Genomic DNA, 21,623 nt, shown 5'->3' on the forward strand with positions numbered 1-21,623 from the left:
GCCGTTTCACTCGCATCTCTCGCTGGATCCGTCAGCATTTCCTCTGTCTGTCTGTCTGTCTGTCTGTCTGTCTGTCTGTCTGTCTGTCTGACCCTCGCACTGACTGTCCGTTGCCGTGGTTTCTGTCTGCATCTCATCGTCATTACAGACTTTCAATAGTGCCGTGTCTAGCTTCCTCCACCCAGAAAAGACCACCCTTTGGGCCCCTAACGACGGAGCAACTCTTGCTGCTGCTTGCCCGCCTCTCTCCGTCTCCTTCGTCTCCCTAACCACCCTTGTCGGCGCGGCCCTTGAACGGCCCAGTTTCATGATCGCATTGAGAAGAGAAACGGTCGCTGGCCCTCTCGTGCTTTGTTTCATACTAATTTCCCCCGGGTTGCCGTGGCCACCTGCAGCGTCCCTTTTAGAACGGCGTGAAATCATCATCCTCCTCCTCCACACAGCACCCGCTCGCTCGCCCGACACGCTTTTCTGCTCTGGATATTATTTTAGAATCAGATAACATCAATAAATACTGTCTGTCCGCCCTGGGTGAACAGGTATCGAACTTACAGGGTTTAAATACGGGACCGAGAACCGACAGCTTTCTCGACCCCCAGGAACGAAAGGAAGAGAGGAAAAGAAGGAAAGCAAGGGAGGGAGGAAAAAAAGGGGGTAGAGGTTCAGGTCACATCTGATATCATTGAACCTCTCTCGTCTCTCTCTCTCTCTCTCTCCTGCTCCCTCCCTCTCCCTCCCTCTCCCTCCCTCTCTTTCCTCTGCTCTTCGCCATGTCGGCTCCTACAGGCGTTCGTGGCCTTCTGGCGAAGTTCGAAAACAACAACGTCAGCAACATATCGACTTCTCCGCCGTCTCGAGGCCGCTCTCCTGCCGGGTCAGACCACTCCGCCGCTGGCAGGCCGCTGTCCAAGGTCCGCGCTAGCTTTGTCGCCGTTGAACGCAATATACCAGGCACCTCGGGTTCCCCTATACTCGGCCTCAAGAGAGTAGGCGAAGCTGGAGAGTCCTTTGGTGCGCCGCCACGAAGCGTGACAGACGAGATGGGCAGCCCAATTGATAGAAACACCACCCGCACCCCGGTGGACAGTACCTCGCCGAGGAAATGGGGCACTCCTCAGCAGCAGCAGCAGCAGCAGAACAGCCTTGACGGGGTTGTCTCGCCTCGAAAGATCTCGGATCCGATTGTGTCAAACGTGGAGCTGGATAAGACTGCTGCTGTCGATGGCAAGTCCAAGGCCGGCCTGGGTGCTATCCTGAAGGGATCGCCCTTTGAAGACACCAGTGCGCCTCCGAGCCCGGCAAAGAGTCAGAGTCGACAGACCGGCAAACAGGCGAATAAGACAGACGACAAGCCGAATGGAAAGACGAAAACAGCTACTCCTACCACTTCTAGCGCTACATCCAAGACTGGCTCACGTCTGGCCAACAGCTCTAGTTCTGCAGACAACAAGTCCAAAGCTACACCACGGCAGTTTGTAGCAGGTTCCAAGCCATCCTCTGCTCCCAAGTCTGCCAAATCTCCTGCTGTGCCAGGTACAAGGGCTATGGAAACCGCTCAATCGCAGACTATAAACGCAACCAAGAAGCTCAACAAAGTCCTACAAGAACCAGCAGGCAAGACTCACACTACCACCGCTACCACTAGCAACACTATTGCCAAACCCAAAACGGCTGCTTCAGCTCACAAAAACGGCGGCCCCAAGTCTCCTACTCGTCCAACTCGCACTCACGGCTCCATGCTGGCTCCCACAGCTGCATCTGCAGCAAAAGCACCCAACTCGTCACCGTCACGTCCATCCAGCCGGAGCAGCGTTCCCGCCAACACTACTAAAGCTCAAGCCCTGAGCCGCAAACCATCAACCTTACGTTCTTCCGCCCCTCGAACCACAGGTTCATCCAAACCTTCTGCTCCGTCCGCCACTACCACCACAACCACAACCACGGTTCGCAAACAAGGTTCCCGTGCCTCCCTTGCACCACCACATTCTTCGTCCGCCCATGACAGGCCGACTTCTCGCGCCAGCATCCCCAGCTCCAGACCCGTCGATGACTCTTCTCTGGCAAGGCTAATACGACCAACCGCGAGTTCAGCGAGTAAGAGGCAGGAGAAGCTCGATATTACTAGTCCCCCCAGACTTGCTGCCAACAAGGCACAAACTACCAAGAAACCAACTGCAGAAAAGACGAATACGACGACGACGTCGGCAGCAGCTCACACCGGAAGTCCTGCGAGAACCAAGTCGACTAAATCGTCTGTACGACCTACTGCTGCTCCTGAAGTGGCGCCACCGAAACCTGTTACTGCTGAGCCGGTACCTGTGAAAGAAGAAAAGCCCGTGGAACCAGTGAAGGCAGAGGAAGCTTCTCCCGCCCCTGCTTCTGCTGAAGATGAGGTTGAAGTTCAATCTCTGCCTGTAGTGGAAGAGACCGAACCTGAAGCTGTGAAAGTAGCTGAGGCAGAGGAGAAGCCAGTGGAGGTTCAAACAGAGGCCAAGCAGGAAGAAGCCAAGCCAAAGGAACCTCAGCTAGAGCCTAAACCTGAAGCTCAGGAGGAGGTTAAGACTGAGAGTACTACTCCTACAGAGCCACAGTCAAAGGAGAATGAGGCCGCGGAAGCTAAACCAGAGCAACCCAAGCCAGAAGAGACCAAGCCACAGGAACCAAAGTCTAAAGAATCAAAGAAAGACGAACCAAAGCCAGTGGAATCCGAGCCGGAGCAAATTCCAACAAAGAATGTCGAGCCTGCCAATGCTCAGCCAGCTGAGCCTACAGCAATCAAAGCGTAGCCGGCACACTACACCGGTACATGGACAATCACACCCTCCCTCTCTAACCACTAACCTTAGACCTCGCGAAACCCCCTAGAACTATTTTACACACTCGCATAAAACCATATACTACTCAAATTGGAATTTCATCTCTCGGGCTAATAGTTGGATATATTGCTTTCTTGTGAAACTTCCGTTTAGCCGTTGCATTCTATCTCTCTATCTCTCTTTCCTCCTACCTCCCTACCTCCCTAACCGACCTATCTTTCTCCCCCCCCCCTCTCCCCCCGCCTATGGGCATCCATACCATCACACCACCTTACCAACCACTTACTTCTTCACCTCCTTCATCCTCCCATCTCCCAACCCCTATTACTTATTCATCTTGCCTATGATGGCTACCCCGCTTTATACCTACCTACCCACCCACCTACCTTTTGGCCGATTTGGGGCCGTTTTGTTGTTATACTATACTCTTTTTTACTCACTTTCTCACCGTTTTTTTTTTTTTTATTATTATTTCCTGAAAGTTTTGTGGCTCCTGTAAATCATCAAGCCAGTTATCTTCACTCTTCTCTATATTATATGTAGTAAAAACATATTTTTTGGTTCTGGTCCCTACCATCTTCATTCCATTCAAAGCTGCCTCAGGCGTTGAAGTACGTCGAGCAAGGTGACGTAGGGTGGACTGACTGACGTTGGTGCGCGTGGAGTAAAAAAACCGACCTCGGCTCGCAAACCCGTCGGCCGCCTAGCCCGAAACTACCCGATGGCAGGTGCGCCTTCAACGCCCTTTTCTCCCTAGCCTTCACTTATTTTCCTTTTTTACAATATTTCAGCGTGGGTTTTACTCCCGAGTCTGGATTAAATTGCTATCGTGAAGATGCACATTTATTCAACAAAGCTCAAAGCGGACGACGACGGGTCATATAGCTCATGAAAAAAAGGGGTGGACATAAACATTCAATCCCAGCATTTATTATCTCCCATGCAACGAAAAACAAGAAATGAGAACCAAATACTCGTCCAGAAAGAGAACTATTTACCCTATATACTGTCTCTCTCTTTTCTCTCTCGCCTTTTTTTTTTGGGGTTTTTCTTTCTATTTTATTTTATTTCTGAGTCAGGAGTCCGTCATTTAAACGAGGCCGAGGTGGTCTGGTTCAGCGGGGACGACACGAATGGTGTTGGTGTGTCCCTGGCCACCGCGCCAGCCTTGAACACAGACCACTGAAGTGCCCTTGGAAATGATCTTGAGCTCAATAGCTTGAGCAATACCCCATTTGAGACGGAGATCGACGTTTTTCTGCCACTCGGTGACGTTATAGTCGGGCTTGGGCTCGTTGAAGATAAAAGGGTAGACGCCACGGTATAGATGAGAGTACTGTGTGTGCAGAATGGTTAGTGAGTACACGTTGACGTTTAATGCTAACTAATAGGTAACTTACTCGTGCGGCTCTTGGGTTGCGAGTGACCATGATGATTGGGCAGACTGGACGGTACTTGGATAGCAGACGAGCAGTGTTTCCGCTACACGACAGGACGCTTTATGTCAGCTTATACCCTTTATAGCAGAACAAGGGGTGTTCCAATTACTTACGAAGTGGTGAGGACCAAGATGGCACTGGCGTTTAGTTCCAAACTGGCGGAAACAGCAGCCATGGCGATAGATTCCAGAGTATCCGCTGGTCTAGGGGCAAGGTTGCGCAGCTCGTCGAACACGCTGACGTATGGGATCGCAACTTCGGCGAGAAGACAGGTCTCGTGCATCATCACTACGGCTTCCTTGGGATAGTTGCCCTTGGCAGTCTCACCGGACAACATGACGCAGTCTGCGCCATCAAGCACGGCATTGGCGACATCAGATACCTCCGCACGGGTTGGACGTGGGTTATAGGTCATGGACTCAAGCATCTGAGTGGCGCAAATGACTGGCTTGCCCTTGATATTGCACTTGGCAATCATCATCTTTTGGGCGATAAAGACCTTTGCGGCGGGTATTTCAATCCCGAGATCACCACGAGCAACCATGACGCCGTCAGTCTCTTGCAGAATCTCGTCAAAGTTGTTCATTCCTTGTTGGTTTTCGATCTTGGCGATGATCTGGATCTCCTTTCCGGCCTCACCCAGGACAGCCCGGATGTCCCTGATGTCACTTCCGTGACGGATGAAGGAGGCGAAGATCATGTCTACGCCGTTTTCGACACCGAACTTGAGATCCTGCTTGTCTTTTTCAGAGAGGGCAGGGAGATCAACGTCTGTTCCAGGAAGGTTGACACCCTTTTTGGATGAGATGTTGCCATTGTTCAGACACTTGACGCGCAGGGTCTTGTCGTCGACGATATCGAGAACTTCGAAGGAGAGGACACCGTCGTCTACGTATACCAGCCTACCCTTGGAGATGACTTTGGTAATGTTCTTGTAGTCGACGTACCTGGGCATCCGCAGTTAACCTTGGGAAGCAAAATAAAAGCAACTAGATGCCGGGGAAACAAACATGTTCTTGTCATCACTGCAGGTGGCATATTGATCGTCGGTTGTAATGTTCAATTCCGTTCCCTCCTTGATTGGAATATCCTTGTCACCGGGAGTGTTGCCAGTACGAATCTCAGGTCCTTTCTACGGGGATGTCAGCTCCAAATCCATGTTTCCCAAGGCATGTTGCTTGCTGCAAGTAGCAGGTCTAATTCCATGTGTTGGGTGTGAGTGTGTGCGTGTGGTTCAGCTAACGTACGGTATCAAGGGCAATTGCGAGTGGACGGCCGGCTTGGAAGCGTTCAGCTTCTCTGGCGTTATCAATGACAGATTTGTGGTACTACACAGACAGGTCAAAGGAAGGTTAGCTGAAAGAACAACCAGTTGAAGATGATAATGAAACAAAGTTCCTACCTCGTGAGTTCCATGGGAGAAGTTCATGCGGACAACATTGAGACCAGCTATAGGCAGCGAGCTATTAGGAGAACAATATCTATCTACAGCCCTAGAGAAAGAGAATGCAGACCTTCACGAAGCATATTAATCTTCTCAACTGAATTTGTCTTTGGACCTGCAATTGAATAGAGATGTTAGTCCCTTGATACATAGCTCTCTCTAGCTCTGTGCCCTTGCCCAGTTGTGTCACTCACCAATAGTGCAGATAATGGAGGTGCGGCGGTAGTTATTGGTCGGCTTGTACTCCGTATCCAGCTGAGAATGCCACTCCAGCTTCATCCTGTTGGAGAGATGGTCTAACGCGTTCGCCATGGCTGGTTGGTTGTTGCTGGTGGTTGCGGCGGCAGAGACGAAGTTGCGAGGTGTGCCGGGTGGTGTCGGTGTGAGGCGGTAAAACACGATGGCGAAGGGGAGGGCTAGCTGGGCTGGTTTTATACAGATCGCTGGCAGTGGCGCAGTCCAAGAGAGCAGCAGTGCAGGGAGCTGGAGATGCGACAGGACAGACGCAGCTCGGAGAGACGACGACGCTTGAAGTCGTGTTTTAATGCGTGAGTCGAGTTGGTTGCTTTTTTGTTGGGCGTTGAGTGACTTTTTAGCGGGACTTACTTTAGGCACACAACTACTTGCCGGCAGCGAAGCCTCTTATTTTCTTTTTGGCTGCTCTTACTTGTTAGTGAGAATTAATCTAGTTTTGTGTGGTTTTGGATGCTCGATGCTACTCTGCAGACGTCGCTCTGGTCATCCTCGCCCGTGGTTTCAGCTGCTGCTCACCGTGGAGGATGCGCTGCTGGTGCTAAGATCGCTGCTCTGGAGGGTCCTGGACACCTCAGAATGCACAGGGGCGCTCCCTGCATTAGAGTAACTGGAGCCCACTTGCGTACAAGAAAAACCACACAGGCTGCTCCCCAGCTACGTCACTCGTCTCAGGTCCTCTGCCGGTTTAGTTATATCTGTGCAGCGCCCGTCTCACCCTGCCACTTCTTCCACCTTAACCCCGACCATCGCAGCCATCATCAACATCAACCGCCCATGCATTCTTACTCTCCAATCGCCGTCTCTTTGCCCTGAGTTCGTCGTCCTTTTTTTTTCTTTCTCTCCATATCAAAAAAGACGCTCGGACTTGGCGGGGCTCAAACAATGAGCCGACCCGCCCGAGCTCTCTGATTGGTCAATCTCTTATCAGGCTTCCGGATCATCTTACTTCCGCAAAAGTGGACCCGGAGATAACAAGATGGCGCTAGTCCCAAAAGGGGTGCAACCCAATTATCAATGATTATATAATAAGGATGACATAATATATTAGTCATTGGTCATGTGACCTACCCTATCGATTATCAGCTGGCCAAGAAGGGAAACGGCCTTGCGTCTCTCGCTCTCGGTCGCCATAGACAACGCCGGCTCAACGGGGCAAGAATATTATACAGCTTGACACTCTTCTCTGCTCTTCTACTCTTCACCTCTGCTCAGTGCATATCTCTCCAGCTCTACTCCGTACAAGATGGTGGCATGTTCCTCTTCTCCTGGCGCTCTCTGAAGCTAGCTAACACGGTTGATCAATAGTTCGGACGTCTCACCCACTATGCTTTCGACGCTGTACTATGTACGTACTTGCCATGATCTCTCCTCTGTGTACCAAGGATGACGTACTAATTTCATCCCAGTCTCTGCCTTTCTAGCAGGAATCAAACGGTCGACAGGATTAACGTAACTACTCCCTGCCCCAGCTATAGTATCCCCAGCCACACGATATAATTATCACTACATCTACATACGACCTCCCCAAGTTGAAGCGACCCTAGCTAACTCTTGTGTCCTCCCGCCCGTCCGCCCCATGTGCTCACTGTCCGACTCCCTCCAACCTTGCCCGTCGTACCTGGATTGATTCATGAAGGGAGAAAACGCGGTGTGGTGAATTGAGTCGGACGAGCATCGCATGGGCCGTGGACGAACGGCCAAATATGACGTTAGCCCCAGCCTGAACTCTGACAAAATCACAGAGAGCAAAGAAGTTAAACGATGGCTCGACGGCTATCTCGGTGTTGGTGAATGGGTGATGGACCAGAGCATCGCGGTGCTGGGATCGAGCGGATATTTCGAGCGCAAGAGGTGAACAGCCGAGAACATCTCTTTTCCACCGTCCACCCAGTCTCTCCTCCGTCACATTGCCTCTTTCCCTCCTTCCTCTTTAGCGTGCGGGCTTGATTGCTTTCCTTTGGTCTACTGTTTCACTATAATATTTCTCAATCTTTCTTGTGTGGAATATGAACGCTGCCTCTCGTCTCTGTCATGCTCTTTTTGGCCTAGAGGAGATGTTATGAATTAATAGCCTCAACGATGGGGGAGCCTCACCCTTCATGACGATCACAAGAACGCCCGGCACATCACATATCCGGGGAAACACTGAGTGGGATGTTTGATTGCTGCCTGGAAATACCTGCTCCACGCAGGCACGATTTTCTACTCTTCGATTTCGCCTCCACGCTTTCTACTTCCCCCCGGGTAATCACCAGCTTACCCTGTATAGTACCATTAAACATTTCATGGCTATATTAATCAAGCACACACGAGCTTTATTGGTCCCTTCACTGTAATTCATGCACATTTATATTACTACTAAAACAAGTCTTCAGATAGAGTCTAATTCACCAGGCTCTGTATATCAACCACTGGAATCCTGGGGCCTGTAGCCAAACTTGAGTTTTATTACAGAAACCAATCTTACTTGGGTAAGGCATCTTATTCTACGAGTTCCGAGTTAGCATCGAACTGAGTCAGATCTTCGTATTTAAGACACGTGGTCAGTATAGGGTGTGTATAGATGGGGCTGTCTTAGGTAGAACATAGTCTCACAGCTCTATTGGTCCAGCTTTACTATCATCGGGTCTATAATAAAATCGTTATCATATCATTGAAATGGCTGTAATTTCTGTACAAAGAGAGTGTCATAGAATATGTACTCCATATGTCGGTATTGTAGATACAAGAAGAAACAAGGAAATAAAAAGGTCAAGGCCAGGCCAGGCCAACGCCATCCCCGCACCATGGAAATGAGTACCAGATACTTTGAAAAAAAGGAGGAACACAGATGTAGAGACTCTATCAAACTCAGATAGCGATGCCAAAGTTCACCAGTGGTCATGAATGGGTCATTACTTTCTCTGCCTTTCTCTTGAGCCGTATTAAAGAAAGGAAAACGAAAACTTGGGTATATGAAAAGATGAAAAGAACCTATACGCGGTGATCGTGTCTGAAGGGTTCGTAGGCAGTGTCCTGGGTATGGTGAGGAGGCATGTTATGCATTGGGACGGCAGATCCTGGGTGAACACCGTATGGGCTAGCAACACGCTCGTAGGTGTAAGGAGTCTTTTCGGCAGTAATACCACGTCGATCATCACGGTGGCCGTATGGAGAGCGGCCAGAGCAGCAGCAGACACTAAGGAGCCAGAAGAACCCTCCGGCAAGGGTTAAGAGGCCGCCAAGCCAGTAGATGGCGAGCATGCGAGTTCCAACGTCGGCCTTGATATCAAACGGCTTGAGACCTGCTTTAATGGCTCCGACAAGGGTACCGTAGAGGACGGAGGCAGTGGCTGCACCACCGATGGTAAATACAGTGGCAACCTGGTGGAAAATGGTTAGCTCTTTTGACCTAGGTTATGTCATACTGGGTTTATTTAGGTGGTAAAACTTACGCCTGCAACGAGAGTAGTGAAAAAGCTACCCCATCTGCTGAAGATAGCAGAGATTCCAACTAGAAGCTGAATGGCAGAGGCAGAGATGGCAACAGCGTAAGCAACATATATCCATCCAGCAACCTTCTGATAGGTATTCAGGCCCTTTTGCAGGGATGATGGGTAGAGCTGTTCGATAGTATCATCGACACCCCAGACTTCGGCAGGGTTAAACCAGAATCTCGATCGGCGAGGGGAGCAAAAGGTGACCTTGTCACTTCCGTCCTTGCTGTCTCCGTAGCAGTAGTTCCATATGCCAACGATATAGAAGTCGTGGATATCGCCCTTGGCTTTGGCCTGTTCGAGGCCATGTGCGAGCGGTTGTAGTTGACTATTTAGCCCGGACGGGGATGTATTGATGTCTTTCATGTTAACCTGTACGGAATGAGTCAGAGCTGCCCGAAGGAAAACAGACAAAGCAGCAACAAGGATACAACAAGCTTACCTTTGCAAAGTAAACATCGGTGAGAGTGGTGGTGTTGTAACATCCTAGGCCGACTAGAGCAAGGCATACAAGTGTGCCAATTGATAGAATGTACGGCAGAAAAATGCACGCAAATCGACCACCCTTGCCCATTTTTCCTCGTTGATACCCGAGCAGTTGCCTGAAAGTGTTGGTTTAAGATAAATGCGGCTATGTGACGGAGAGAGTAGCTCGAACAGCGAAGTGAGGCGATGATAGAGAAGAAACTGAGTGCAAAGACGTCAAGTACGAATATATATTTGAAAGGAAAAAAAATGACTTCGCCGTTTGTTTGTTGTTGACGGTTTTTTGTTAGCGCAGGATCGCAGGCCCTTAATATATCTCAAGCTGACGCGCACCGCATGGCTGAGCCAAAGTGAGCGCAAAGCAGTCGCTGGTGGGTCTGTGGCAGGGCAACGACCGGCTGATTAGGTAAGTCAAAGCGCGGGCTGTATTTGGAATACGGGATGCGTCAGCAGCTGCACGCTGTAATTGCAGGGATGTTGCGTATTTAATACCAAAGGAATGACAAATACACGAGGCCAAGGCTAGTCCGCTTTTGGACTTGGTTTCTATTCCTGGCTCCTCGTGGCGCCGCTAGCCTCTTCAGGACTAGTGCCATGGCTGAGCGGGAACTGCTCCACTTTTTCTCAGCTTTGCTCCTTCCCCATTCAAGGTTTTTACCCCAAACAGGAAAAGCGGCTCGCACTCTTTTCTAACTTCCTGCAACTCTCCAGCGCGTCCTTCGACTGCGCCTGCGTTGGCGCTGCGCTGGCGATGGCTTGCGATGCCGAGATCTAGACGGTGTGGAGGGTATACCTTACTCGCGATGCCGAGATACCTCTAAGAGTCGAACGAATATCCGGATTCCTCCCCAACTTCAGTATGAGAATATGGCTGCTTTGTCAAAACTGTGGCTCTGTGAAATTTGGGAAATAGCCAAGTGCCTTGCATGTTACAATAATACTATTACAAGCGATGATATATATATATATACGGAGTATATATCAGGGATATATATACTATATGAGCATGTGTGGTAATTAGTTGGATGCAGTTAAGAGGCAGCAGTAGCAGTATGATAGTGAGATCTGGACGTTAACCAGGGCCCAAAAATCAGCAGGCATTAACCCACGCTTTCACTGCTGACGTTTCGGGGTCGGGCTATAGGTAATTTGCTCGTCCGTCGCCAGTCACATCACCAAATACGACTTCATTAGAATGTGTAGTAGATCCAGAAGCAATTAAGCCACGTTCCCACCATGTAAGAGTCAGTCAGGATTAAAGCCCACATCGGCTACTGCTTCATTGCCTAGTCCTCACGGGACACCGGGGTAAACTTACGGGCCTCCTAGACTGTGCCCGAGTTTCACACCAAATTTAAACAACAACTCGCAAAGCCGGGTGAAAAATACCCGGAGTAACAGCTAATAGTCTAGACACAGCGTTAGCTGGTCATTCAGTAGCAGGGGTCGTACATTCTCTTTACCTTTTACTTTTTCGAGAGTTCAACTTCCACTATCTTTGACGTCGTGATGTGATATTATATATCTAGTAAGTTAGGGTTCGGCCCGGATACCTCCAGGCTGTACCCGTAACTATTCGAATTCGGCGAGCGTCCAATATTCAGCTGAAAAGAGCCAACTACCGCGAGACAGCCATTCAGCATATCCCTACGATGTTATGGCCTATCAAGGATCACAAGGTTGGTCGGCCTAAGTATCTCAAGCACATGCCCCCATGCGTCTTCTGGAGTAACCGAGTTGATGGCTGTCTAAGCCTCTGGCTATTTCTCCAGATTGTTAGTTTTCGGATTCTCCCCCTCCTTTTGAACCTCATTTTCTCTGTTATAAGTTCTTCGGGTCGGGAACCAAGGCACCGTCTGGCCTAGCGTTTGATAGTTAGGGTAGGATTTAGCTTATTAACTGGGCGAGATTAGAAGGCGTTCATCTCCATAGCGACGGGCATCTTTTCAGCTGCGACACTGTATATCCTCCCTAGAACAGGGAAGCCATATACCCTCAAGCGCTTCTCCTTTCCTCTCCTTTCCGATTTATATTTTTCTTACGTTCTCTATCTTCCTTCTCTTCTTCACACTCACCTTCTGATCCTCCTTGCCAAATATCCGATATCAAATACCCACAGCCACATCCCCAGATACAGTGGATAGTGAGAAGTGAGAGATAGCAGCGAAGACAGAATGCATCGACAACAGACCTGTCCTGCTCTCGTCATGTCCTGTCTTCTCACTTCTCAGCGCGTCGGTTTCGTGTGTTCAACTAACACGAAATACGCTCATCTCTTCTCTCGTCTGTTCCTATCACACTGCACCGTCCCGCCTCTTGTTCTGAAACCCGTTCCACCATCGCAGCCATACAGTTACTCAATCTTACGGCGTTAACGGTACATCATGCGCTCCCGAAGGTTCAAGCACACGCAGATTGATTCGAGGATGTCAGCAAAGATCAAGTGGAATAACATGATGAAGACGTTTCTATGCGTTATGCTCCGCTGCTACACACTCGATTGGGAGAAGTTTACAGAAGTCTTTTATATTGCGTTTGAAAACAATCTTAAAGCATGCGGGTTTCATGATGGTACTCGAACCCAGCCGTTACGAAGCCAGTGGAATCATCTAAAACACTGGAAGGACCCTATCTGGATCTGTGTCAACAGCACTCCTTTAACCCAATGGGCCGGTCTTAGTTTATTCGTGGAGATGATTGAGTGTACAGCTCATAGAAAGGTCCGCCTCTTTGCTCAACGAGGTGTCGATATCCCGCATCTTCTTGCAATGGGGAAAGAAGCTCGTTTAGAACGCATATCCTCCTTATCCACTACACCAACTCGGACACGAATTCAGCAAACTCCACCAGAATCACCAGTTCAAATAATATCTCCAGTCCGTTCCCAGCTACCGCCGACGCCGGAATCTAACTCAACAGTGCCACCTCCACTAGCTAGAGAGCATTTATCTACCGAGGCGTTGACACCAGCACAGAGCCCTAATCAGTCCATCAATTACAATTCAACATCGTCATCATCACCATCACCATTACTACCAAGCCCTCTTCAAAGTGTCCGGCCAGATATAACTCCCCCTCCGCTGCTCTTTCGGTTTTGGGACGAAAACAGTGGTGGCATGAATTCGGCCAACAAATTTATCGCAGGCATGTGGGATCAAGATACAACTGCACCGATACCCGATCATTCTACGATTCATCCCCGAATAGTATCTACGCTGGTTCGGATGCATCTTACCAGAATCAATGTCTCGTCAGCTTTTATCTCCTTGTCTACTAGTCCCCTTGGGGTATTCCATCGCGCTCTTAGAGCCGGAAAGGCAAATATTTCCATCTTAGACACATCTAAGATGAATCAATCTCACTTGTTCTCTGTTTTCCCCTTTCTTAGGCACGAACCCATCATGTATGGCAGTGATGGGAAAAGCCGGTATTTCGGGCAAGGTGAATGGCTAGTTTGGGGAATAATACCTTCCGAGGCTATCATCACGACCTTCTCTACGGATACCTTGTTTTCCATTTCCACTGAATACCCTAGCATTGGGAAGTTATTGCAGCTTCATTTGATCAAAAAAGCGAAATTCAACAGAGCTCCCCTTACTAGAAAACTTGGGTCCAAAAATGTCATGTCAGATGTGCACTCTGGGAGGTGCATGGGTCAGTTTTTAAAGTTACTCAATGTTCCACAGTCCCATATATCTACTTTAGCCATGTTATTTGCTACGAAGTGGTCATGGAGATCTCCGGGAGACAAACGAGCGGCGTACCTGCAAGGCGTTCAACGAGGTTTTATAAGCGCTTACAGCTTGAAACTCCCACAACCTGATGCAGAAGATACTGAAAGTGAGCAAGAGGAGGATGCAACTGGTCAATACTACGAAGAACTTGAATCTGACCGTGAAGATGAAGTTGATTGTGAAGACGAAGCACAATATGATGCAGGGGATGGTGTTGATTTGGCCAGTGGAGCAGCTGATCCATTCGCCATGAAACGTGCAAGTATTGCAACAATGTTGAAATGGTAGCGGTGGTTGATTTCTGTTGTTAGGGAGACTTGATGGACCTGTGCTAAGATTTATGTCAAAGACTTGTGTGAACATTGAATGGTTTCATTCGGATACTGTGATGATAACTATCGAGGGAAATGAAACCTATTTTCATTTCGCAGGAAGCTAGACAAACTCCAGTTAAAACCTAGCCCCTTGAAAGACATGCTAAAACGCTGCCCTAGATAAGGAGTTCTTTTTTCAAAGTCAAAGTGTACACAAGAGAAATCGAACGGAGAACAAGGGCTTGAAGTTTTAATTGGAGTATCATATTTTTTTTGTCTCACTTGTCCTGTCCAGTCCACTGATCTCGATTTCTCCTGACGATTTCTAAGGCACCATATATCCCATCATGTCATGCAGTAAGGGTCCATCAGCGCACGTAGAGACAAAACAACCTTCCATTCACGCCATTATGCCCTGATTTAGAATTTCTGGAATGCCTTGACGGCCTTGCCGGTGCGTGGTAGAACGCGGAGAACGTTGAATCGGACCTGGATCATCGTTATTAATACCTTTTCGGGATCTATTACATCCTCAGTCCTATCGGGAAATACGTACAGTCTTGCTCAGTGGTCGGCACTGGCCAACGGTGACCTGATCACCTTCTTCAACACGGAAGGCAGGAGAAACATGGGCAGCGAGGTTCTTGTGTCGCTTCTCGTAACGGGAGTACTTGGGAATATAGTGGAGGTATTCTCGTCGGATGACAAGGGTACGGTGCATCTTGGTCGAAACAACAGTACCGGTCAAGATACGGCCACGGATGGAGACCTGACCAGTGAAGGGGCACTTCTTGTCTATAAAGATTAACTCGTTAGAATCAACTTCCAATCCTCTAGTCGAAGGACATTTTTCATTGTAATCCTTGTAGGCATGTTCCCGAGATTGGCACAGAACGGGGGCTTCAGAGTATTCCTAATCTCAGCCAGTCCGCATTGTAGTAATAAGGACTTTCATGAACAAGCATAGGTGCTTCAGATTCTCATTTCCCATTCTCTTTTCTTGGGTCCTCCGTCCTGTGCCTAGCTCTAAACCTCTTGCAAGAAAAACCGCGATTGTCCCAGATCTGAATCCTTTGCTGCGTGCATACCAATGTAGTTTCCCTCAATGGCGGTCTTCGGTGTTCTGAAGCCCAGACCAACGTCCTTGTACCATCTTCGTCCACCCTTTCCGACAGACTTGCTCTTGGACTTTACTTTGGAGTTGGTGAAGATGTGCGGCTGCTTCATAAAGGCACGCTCCGACTGGACGGTCAACTCGGTCGCCATGGTTGCGGTATTCCAACTCCTGCTCGCGCGGGTAAATGGGCTATGGTTGGAAAGGTCGGAAGGGTCGTCGTCGTGAGTCCGCGAAGTTCGTCGAAAGGTGCGAGAAAGTGTCGAATCTTCCTTCGGGCTTTGACTTTCGATGTTTTTTCTCGCCAATTTCCAATGTGGGAGAGAAAGTAGGGCTCCATTCCTAATATAGTATAGTGTGTCTTGGCTTAGGGCTTTTGCTTTGTTTACAGCGCTAGTCCAGATACGGTAATATGATATCTTTAACGCGACTTCAAGCTCGTTTTCGAGAGGGCGACAGCATCTACAGACATCTCGACTTGGAGGCACAGGATGCGGTTTGGGGGAGAAGGACTGTGAAGTCATTGCACGGCGCTGGAAGCTGGCTTATTATCCTTGGAATCGCCGTTTTTGGTTTTGTCGTCTTTTATTTTGCCCTGCTTACCGATATATGAGCTGCAATGTCATCCTATACCCGCGATCCGAGCAACGTTGCTCGTGTGAGAGCTCGACGCTCACTAGCGCAGATACCCCATAGAGGCAGCGGCATCGATATTGACAAAGAGAATGTGACTACGGACTTCAGTGCTGCGCAGAAGCAGAGCAATATGCCTTCTAGGGCATCGGGGAATGATAAGCGGTCTCGCAGCAAGAGTCTGGGTCCTGGAGGGTTGGATCTTTTGAAAAATGGCGGCAATGATAGAAGAAAGGTGCGCGGTTTTGTGTGCTTATGTGTCCGGCTTTGGGCTAGGGTTAACTTTCCTTCAATAGTCAACCGCCGCTGTTCAATTGAAGTCGATACTGAAGCCGACGATTCCCGTGTCGCCAATAAGCCACATTCCAAGCTTTGCCGAAACACGCAGGAAAACACCACATCGTAACGGTTTTGAGAATAATTATAAATCATCTGGGAATGATGATCTTATTGACCTTTCGACCCCCGCTGCGCCAGTTGTTGGCACCGACAATTTGATCAACCCGTTCGATAATTTCAACCCGATACCACCGTCTAGAGCCAAAGACATGGCCGCACAGAGAGATAGGGAGGAGAAAGAACGAATTGAGCGGGAGCGGGAGAAGAAGAAGGCAATCTTAGAACAGCGAGCTGCACGAAGAAAATCTATGGGTAACAACTTATCCTTGAATCCATTGTTGATGATAGTTCTAATTTTCTATTCTAGCGAATCGCCGAGTTTCCTTTGCACCTGAGGCAACGCTACATACTTGGAATGTTGTCGAGCTAATGGAAGATTCGACCGCTTCCACTGGTGTTAATACAACTCGCAGGAATTCCTCTTTGATGGTTGGTCATAGAAATCAGGGGTCAGATGATTCTGAACCACCATCCTCACCTGGAAAATATGAATTTGTGGACGTCAATCCGCCTCAATCAGCAGCTCATCTGGAAGAACTAGCCGATGAAGCATTTTCCTCGAGTCCCTTCAGCGGTGGTTCCGCTGCTGAGAATGATACTGGTTTTCCCCAAGGAAATATGGAGATGGGGAGTGACTCGCTAAGCTCAGGGCCTGAAGATGAGAGCACAAGTATGAGCATGGAAAACGTTACGGAACAGCCTCTTTCGTCTGAGTCCAATGACTCATCCCCCAGTTCTAGTAGTTTGGATCGATCGTTGAAGAAAGCCGCTTTGGCGGCTGGGACCAGAGGTATTGAGTTTGACGAAAATGGAGATTTATCCATGGAGTTCACCAGTCATGAAATTGTCGGTGCCTTTCAACCCTGGGTAAAGAAAGGATCGAGCGCAAAATTCGATGCTGAAGATCTTACCTCTCGCTTCGACCAGGAGAACGTTGGTTCTACAAAAATGACTGCCTCAAATTCTATGAGGGCAGCTCAAGTTAATGAGGATGATGGGGATATGAGCATGGACATTACGAAACCGGTTGGTGGTATACTTCGGAGGAAAAGCAATATAACGAGCGGCAGCAGTGAAGAGTCCCGTCCATATCTGAATTACCAAAACTATGGCTATCAACAAGCCTCTCGTCGAACGTCCGCCGTAACAAATCTTGGAGACCAGACAATGGAGTTTACAAACGTCATCGGCGGTATCAAAAGTGCCTCCCCTAAGAGACCTGATACAGAGAGCAACATCGATACGGATGAGGAAATGACCATGGAGTTTACCAACGTCCTGGGCGGAGTCCTTAACAAACAAAATTTCGACAGGAAAACTGATTACGAATCCCAAGAAGACTCAAAGTACGGTGATGAAGGGGATATAGCGTACCCTGATCTAGGAGAGGACGCTATGGAGATGACCGGTGCGGTTGGTGGAATATTGCCCCCAATTGAAGAGCGAACGGAACCATCCGATGACGGGACTATGGGGATGGATATGACAAACGCTGTGGGCAAAATTCTTGCACCCTTTCAGGCCAGCAACCCAAAGGACAAGAACAGAATATTTGACGAGCATGAAGAGCCCCCCCCAAGCTCCCCGTTTCAAGAAAATATACCTGCATCTCCTGCCAGAGCCCCGTTGCCGCCACACGCAGATCTGGTCACATCAGAAGGTGGGAGTCCATTGCGTGCGATACCCAGGCTGAACAGTACATCTCGACAACCATCTAGCTCTCCCAGAAGATCAGTGCCTCCGCAGTCATCTCCAGGCAAAGGCCTTTCAACTCTCTCGAAACAACAGTCACCCCACACAGTCAGGCAACTAACGCCTGCCACCCCTGAAGGAAGCCCTATTAAACCCAAGTCAAGAAGTGTATCGCCTCAAAAGCGACATATTTCTCAAACAAATCAGCCCCCTGTCAAAGCTATACCTGCTTTATTCCAGAGAAATTCGCTGACAGGGCAGTCAACACCAACTTTTGTGTTGAAAGCATTAAACCATGCTTCCCACGATAGAAGTGAGGCACGGGGTTCACCACGAATTGCTGAAATATTAGACAGACGACGCTCTATTGGGGAAGATGCCCAAGAGTTTGTTTTGAAGCCAACCCCCAACCGAGGCGTCAAGTTTGATGATACGTTAAAAACTGGGCAAGAGTACGAAAAGGTAAATGAAGAGGATAATTTTCCCAGGACTAGTCAAGAATCTGGAAAGGAGGCTACTCTTAATTTAAGTGAACTGATTTCAAGCCTTACCCCGAAGAAAAACAAGCTCAAAGGGCGCAAGAGCCTTCATGTGGGTGCAGCTCGAGGTCTCCTTGGGAAACGACCCCCTGAGCTTGATATGGATGATGCAGATGAAGATCTGACACCACAAAAACGCCTTCGAGGAAGAGAAGCCAGTCCGGTCAAAAATATTAAGCTACCCGCCCCGGCTTCAAAGGCCAATACAGCTGGTCGACCTAGCCAATTAACTCTTCATTATGACAGGAGTGTGTCGCCATCTATCGATAAAAATATTTTTTCTGGGAAACATAGGGCTTCCCCCAAAGACCTTGTGGTGCATACTCCAACCGGCCAAGCTTCCCTACAGGAGGCTAAAGAAGGGAATAACATTTTGCCTGGAGGTATTAGCACCCCCGTTGAACCAATAAAGCTTTCCGACTTTCTTGAAATGACCAATATACACTTCATGGAGTTGACAACAACGAAACGAAGACATACCATTGCTCCTGGAAGCCCTGAAAAATGCGGCACAGAGAGCCTGCAGGGAGCAAAGGAGTTTGGCCTCGAGGACCGGGTCGCTGCTGGATTCTGCACTTTACCAATGCTTGAATTATACCAACATGTAAGCTCACCATTTGGGGTCTTCGAGTTTAGAAGAAGAAATTATGTCTAACCACTAACGAAATTCGCAGTCATGTCGAGAGTTGAAATCATATATTTCTGAAGGCCGGCGCATCATCCGATCTATAGAAGCAGAGACATACTCTGAAAATCCCCCATTGTTCCAGGAGTATATCACAGCCACGCCGGATATTCGGCTATTGATGGATAATCAATTCCGGAATGTCAAAACCCACGCGCGGCTATTAAGTAAAGAAATGTGGTATGAATGGCGAATGAAACTACTGGAAGGCTTAAAGCAAGGTCTAGATCGGCATGTCGACGAAATGAAACAGGACGATGAGATTCTCTCGAAGAAGGAAAATATCCTGGCGAATGTGGTTCCCGGCTTAATTGAGAGGCATGGCAAGCTAGAGATTGATTCCCAAAATCTCCAGAAAGTAATAGATGAAATCGAAAACTGCGATCAAGAAGAACTGCGGGATGCCAGAGAGAAACTTCTAGCGGTTGAAACCGAACTCTCGGGCTACAAAGATAAATACACTCAGGCACGGGGTAGGCTTGAGGCGAAGAGTGTCTCACTGGAGAAAGCCCAAGCGCGAAGAGAAGAACTGTTGCAAGAGATTCGCGAAGCTGAGAGTATCAAAGAGGAATGCCGTGGTTGGGATGAGAAAGAGGTCCGAGTGCTACAGGGTAAGCTGATTTCCATACCTTTGGCCCAATATTTGCCCTCTAGAATTGATAGGCTGACTAGACCTGCACAGATTCTGTTAACTCTCTAGAGAAACAGACTGGTTGGGCTATCATTTCTGCAAAACCAAGCATGGATGCTGTGAAGGGCATTACTCTCTCGATGCGGTATAGAGGGGAGCTTCAACTCGACTGCAATCCAAGCCACATTCACACCCTTTCGCAAAATTTAACCAAGGACGAGCGACAGGCCTCTCAGCACGATACCTTGCCCTTGACCTTAACATATGCTCCCAGGGGAAATGGGCTGCAATCTGCCGCTGTAAATCCTAGTCCAGGAGCTTCTTTAATCCTCAATGCTATACGCATGCAGGTTTCCTATGCTTTGCTATCCCCCGTTTCGTTGAAACAATTGCTGAGTGGCATTGCGAGATGTTGGGAGACTGCAAAGTCCTTGCAAGAAGAAATTAGAATGCTAGGATATTGCGGAATTGTTAACATCAAATCAATAGGGGCCAAGCGATCTGAACCCACGCTGTTGAAAATTCGCTGCACTCTTTTAGGCAACATAAAAGACAAAATTTCACCGGAGGAAGTCAATAAACCCAAGAAGAAACAAGGAGAACGAGCAAGAGTTGATATTGACTTCACTGCAAAGCCAAAGGCTCTTGAAAAATATGCTGACGGTCCAAATATTGGTGTTGGGATAGATTTTGATGCCACTGCAAGCACGGTATACGGATTTGAAACCTCCAATGATTCCGAAACGCGCGATTTGCGTATGAATGATCTCTTGACTAAATTGATGGAAAAGCCCAACCAGACTTTTGGCAGTGGTCTGTTAAGAGCCACAGTGAAAGCCGTTGAGAAGAGTTGACCATGTACTCAGAGTCAGATCTGATGGTTATATGGCGAGAGGAACCTCCGTCCAAATGATTAATGACTTGATCTGTAAATGGTGTAGGTCTGTTGGATTTTGGAATGAGCATAGGGATCTATATAGGTTATTTGTATCTTCCCATTTACTACTAAGTTATATTATTTAATCAAAGGACTACCGGCATAACGCATTTTACTGCTTATCTTACACTGCACGACCGCAATCAAGATACAAAGTGCTCGACTTCTACACGGAGCATGCCACGGGTATATATATGATGCATCGCCTAATGTGGCGTTTGGGTTAATTAACGGGGAAGCTTGGGCAGACCGCAAAGTCGCTTCATACCGGCCCTAAGAACTGGAAAGAGAAGATACGAAAGGAATTGTATCTTCGTGGCACGCGGGGCGAGACTTCAATAGACGACGAGTTGTAGTGAGGGAAAGAAGAGTACACGCGCGTGAGAGGATATATTATTGTATTATTGGCTTGTTGATTCGAATACTTCGTTGAAGAACATGGAAAGTTAGTTTATATACAATTCATACCAGTACACTAGGTGCCAGTTGTTGTGACTCAATGACATTTAGATAGAGAAATCAGGTCAACCTAAAAGGCGTGCATACAAATTGACAGCAAAGAGGCTGGATATTCCATATGACAATACTTTTAGTTTCCAAACCGCTGGCTCATTTGCAGTTACTTTAGACATGACATTATAACATTGTTAACATTAAAGGGTACTAATGGTGCAAAATCATACATAAAAACAGCCAACAGTGCACATCTTTTGAGGATCGAGTACTTGGGCTAGTTAGCAACTGCGGAGAAAAGTAGTAGATCCCCATTGGAATTACACCACCCATGTAGCCACTCGGTACTCACTTTACCCACTGCCAACTCCAAAAGCAGTAGCTCAAAGACATAAGACGAGAGACAATAATACACAAGTGAGCAATGTGTTCTTTATACATCAGGGACAACAATGGGTATTAAGTTGGCGTGGGGTCATGTAACTGGGTTGGTTCCTGATGGGCGGTTGATTCGAAGCAAGGCTATACAGACATCTTTAGGGTATACGCAAGAGGAGGTTAAGCGGGACAAGATCG

At 48.3% G+C, this 21,623-nt stretch overlaps 7 protein-coding genes across 14 annotated transcripts; 4 read left to right on the forward strand and 3 right to left on the reverse strand.

The window, feature by feature from the left end:
- The first annotated feature begins 743 nt into the window (after positions 1–743).
- Positions 744–3,057, forward strand: TERG_05820 (uncharacterized protein). The gene has a single exon (XM_003233903.2). The coding sequence runs from the start codon at positions 771–773 to the stop codon at positions 2,784–2,786; it is 2,016 nt and encodes a 671-aa protein (XP_003233951.1). The 5' UTR covers positions 744–770; the 3' UTR covers positions 2,787–3,057.
- An 849-nt stretch (positions 3,058–3,906) lies between these two features.
- On the reverse strand, positions 3,907–6,011 carry TERG_05821 (pyruvate kinase; the record flags this gene model as incomplete). 5 transcript variants are annotated; one of them, XM_003233904.1, is made up of 8 exons in its annotated part: positions 3,907–4,152; positions 4,217–4,298; positions 4,369–5,202; positions 5,266–5,387; positions 5,503–5,583; positions 5,658–5,704; positions 5,770–5,814; positions 5,894–6,011. In XM_003233904.1, the coding sequence occupies 8 exons, from the start codon at positions 6,009–6,011 to the stop codon at positions 3,907–3,909; spliced, it is 1,575 nt and encodes a 524-aa protein (XP_003233952.1). The 5 variants fall into 5 exon arrangements, with proteins under 5 accessions (XP_003233952.1, XP_047606698.1, XP_047606697.1 ...); XM_047750032.1 differs by having other exon boundaries at positions 4,091–4,298; XM_047750033.1 differs by lacking the exons at positions 3,907–4,152; positions 4,217–4,298 and having other exon boundaries at positions 4,365–5,202.
- Positions 6,012–6,404: 393 nt separating this feature from the next.
- TERG_12340 (uncharacterized protein) lies at positions 6,405–6,767 on the forward strand (the record flags this gene model as incomplete). Its single annotated transcript, XM_047751309.1, has 1 exon — positions 6,405–6,767. One exon carries the CDS (start codon positions 6,405–6,407, stop codon positions 6,765–6,767), a length of 363 nt encoding a protein of 120 aa, XP_047606699.1.
- An 806-nt stretch (positions 6,768–7,573) lies between these two features.
- On the reverse strand, positions 7,574–10,265 carry TERG_05823 (uncharacterized protein). Of its 2 annotated transcripts, XM_003233906.2 has the most exons (3): positions 9,873–10,265; positions 9,389–9,802; positions 7,574–9,317 (listed from the first exon to the last, which is right to left on the reverse strand). In XM_003233906.2, exons 1-3 carry the CDS (start codon positions 10,002–10,004, stop codon positions 8,928–8,930), a joined length of 936 nt encoding a protein of 311 aa, XP_003233954.1. In that variant the 5' UTR covers positions 10,005–10,265; the 3' UTR covers positions 7,574–8,927. The 2 variants fall into 2 exon arrangements, with proteins under 2 accessions (XP_003233954.1, XP_047606700.1); XM_047750036.1 differs by having other exon boundaries at positions 9,389–10,265.
- A 2,035-nt stretch (positions 10,266–12,300) lies between these two features.
- On the forward strand, positions 12,301–13,938 carry TERG_05824 (uncharacterized protein; the record flags this gene model as incomplete). The annotated part of the gene is made up of 1 exon (XM_003233907.1): positions 12,301–13,938. One exon carries the CDS (start codon positions 12,301–12,303, stop codon positions 13,936–13,938), a length of 1,638 nt encoding a protein of 545 aa, XP_003233955.1.
- A 446-nt stretch (positions 13,939–14,384) lies between these two features.
- On the reverse strand, positions 14,385–15,602 carry TERG_05825 (40S ribosomal protein S11; the record flags this gene model as incomplete). 3 transcript variants are annotated; one of them, XM_003233908.2, is made up of 3 exons in its annotated part: positions 14,385–14,453; positions 14,521–14,759; positions 15,053–15,602. In XM_003233908.2, 3 exons carry the CDS (start codon positions 15,600–15,602, stop codon positions 14,385–14,387), a joined length of 858 nt encoding a protein of 285 aa, XP_003233956.2. The 3 variants fall into 3 exon arrangements, with proteins under 3 accessions (XP_003233956.2, XP_047606701.1, XP_047606702.1); XM_047750037.1 differs by lacking the exon at positions 14,385–14,453 and having other exon boundaries at positions 14,503–14,759; XM_047750038.1 differs by lacking the exons at positions 14,385–14,453; positions 14,521–14,759 and having other exon boundaries at positions 14,991–15,602.
- A 95-nt stretch (positions 15,603–15,697) lies between these two features.
- Positions 15,698–20,511, forward strand: TERG_05826 (uncharacterized protein; the record flags this gene model as incomplete). Its single annotated transcript, XM_003233909.1, has 5 exons — positions 15,698–15,946; positions 16,008–16,362; positions 16,418–18,945; positions 19,016–19,637; positions 19,709–20,511. 5 exons carry the CDS (start codon positions 15,698–15,700, stop codon positions 20,509–20,511), a joined length of 4,557 nt encoding a protein of 1,518 aa, XP_003233957.1.
- Between the last annotated feature and the right edge of the window lie 1,112 nt (positions 20,512–21,623).

The sequence above is a fragment of the Trichophyton rubrum genome (assembly GCF_000151425.1).
Source record: "Trichophyton rubrum CBS 118892 genomic scaffold supercont2.6, whole genome shotgun sequence".
NCBI classification, from domain to species: domain Eukaryota; kingdom Fungi; phylum Ascomycota; class Eurotiomycetes; order Onygenales; family Arthrodermataceae; genus Trichophyton; species Trichophyton rubrum.

Excerpts from the sequence above, each read along its gene's own strand:
- TERG_05823 (XM_003233906.2), bottom strand. The coding sequence starts at position 10,004 with ATGGGCAAGGGTGGTCGATTTGCGTGCATTTTTCTGCCGTACATTCTA. Across the intron at positions 9,803-9,872 it reads CCGATGTTTACTTTGCAAAG|GTTAACATGAAAGACATCAA; the intron begins GTAAGCTTGTTG and ends CATTCCGTACAG. Across the intron at positions 9,318-9,388 it reads TCACTACTCTCGTTGCAGGC|GTTGCCACTGTATTTACCAT; the intron begins GTAAGTTTTACC and ends ATTTTCCACCAG.
- TERG_05820 (XM_003233903.2), top strand. The coding sequence starts at position 771 with ATGTCGGCTCCTACAGGCGTTCGTGGCCTTCTGGCGAAGTTCGAAAAC.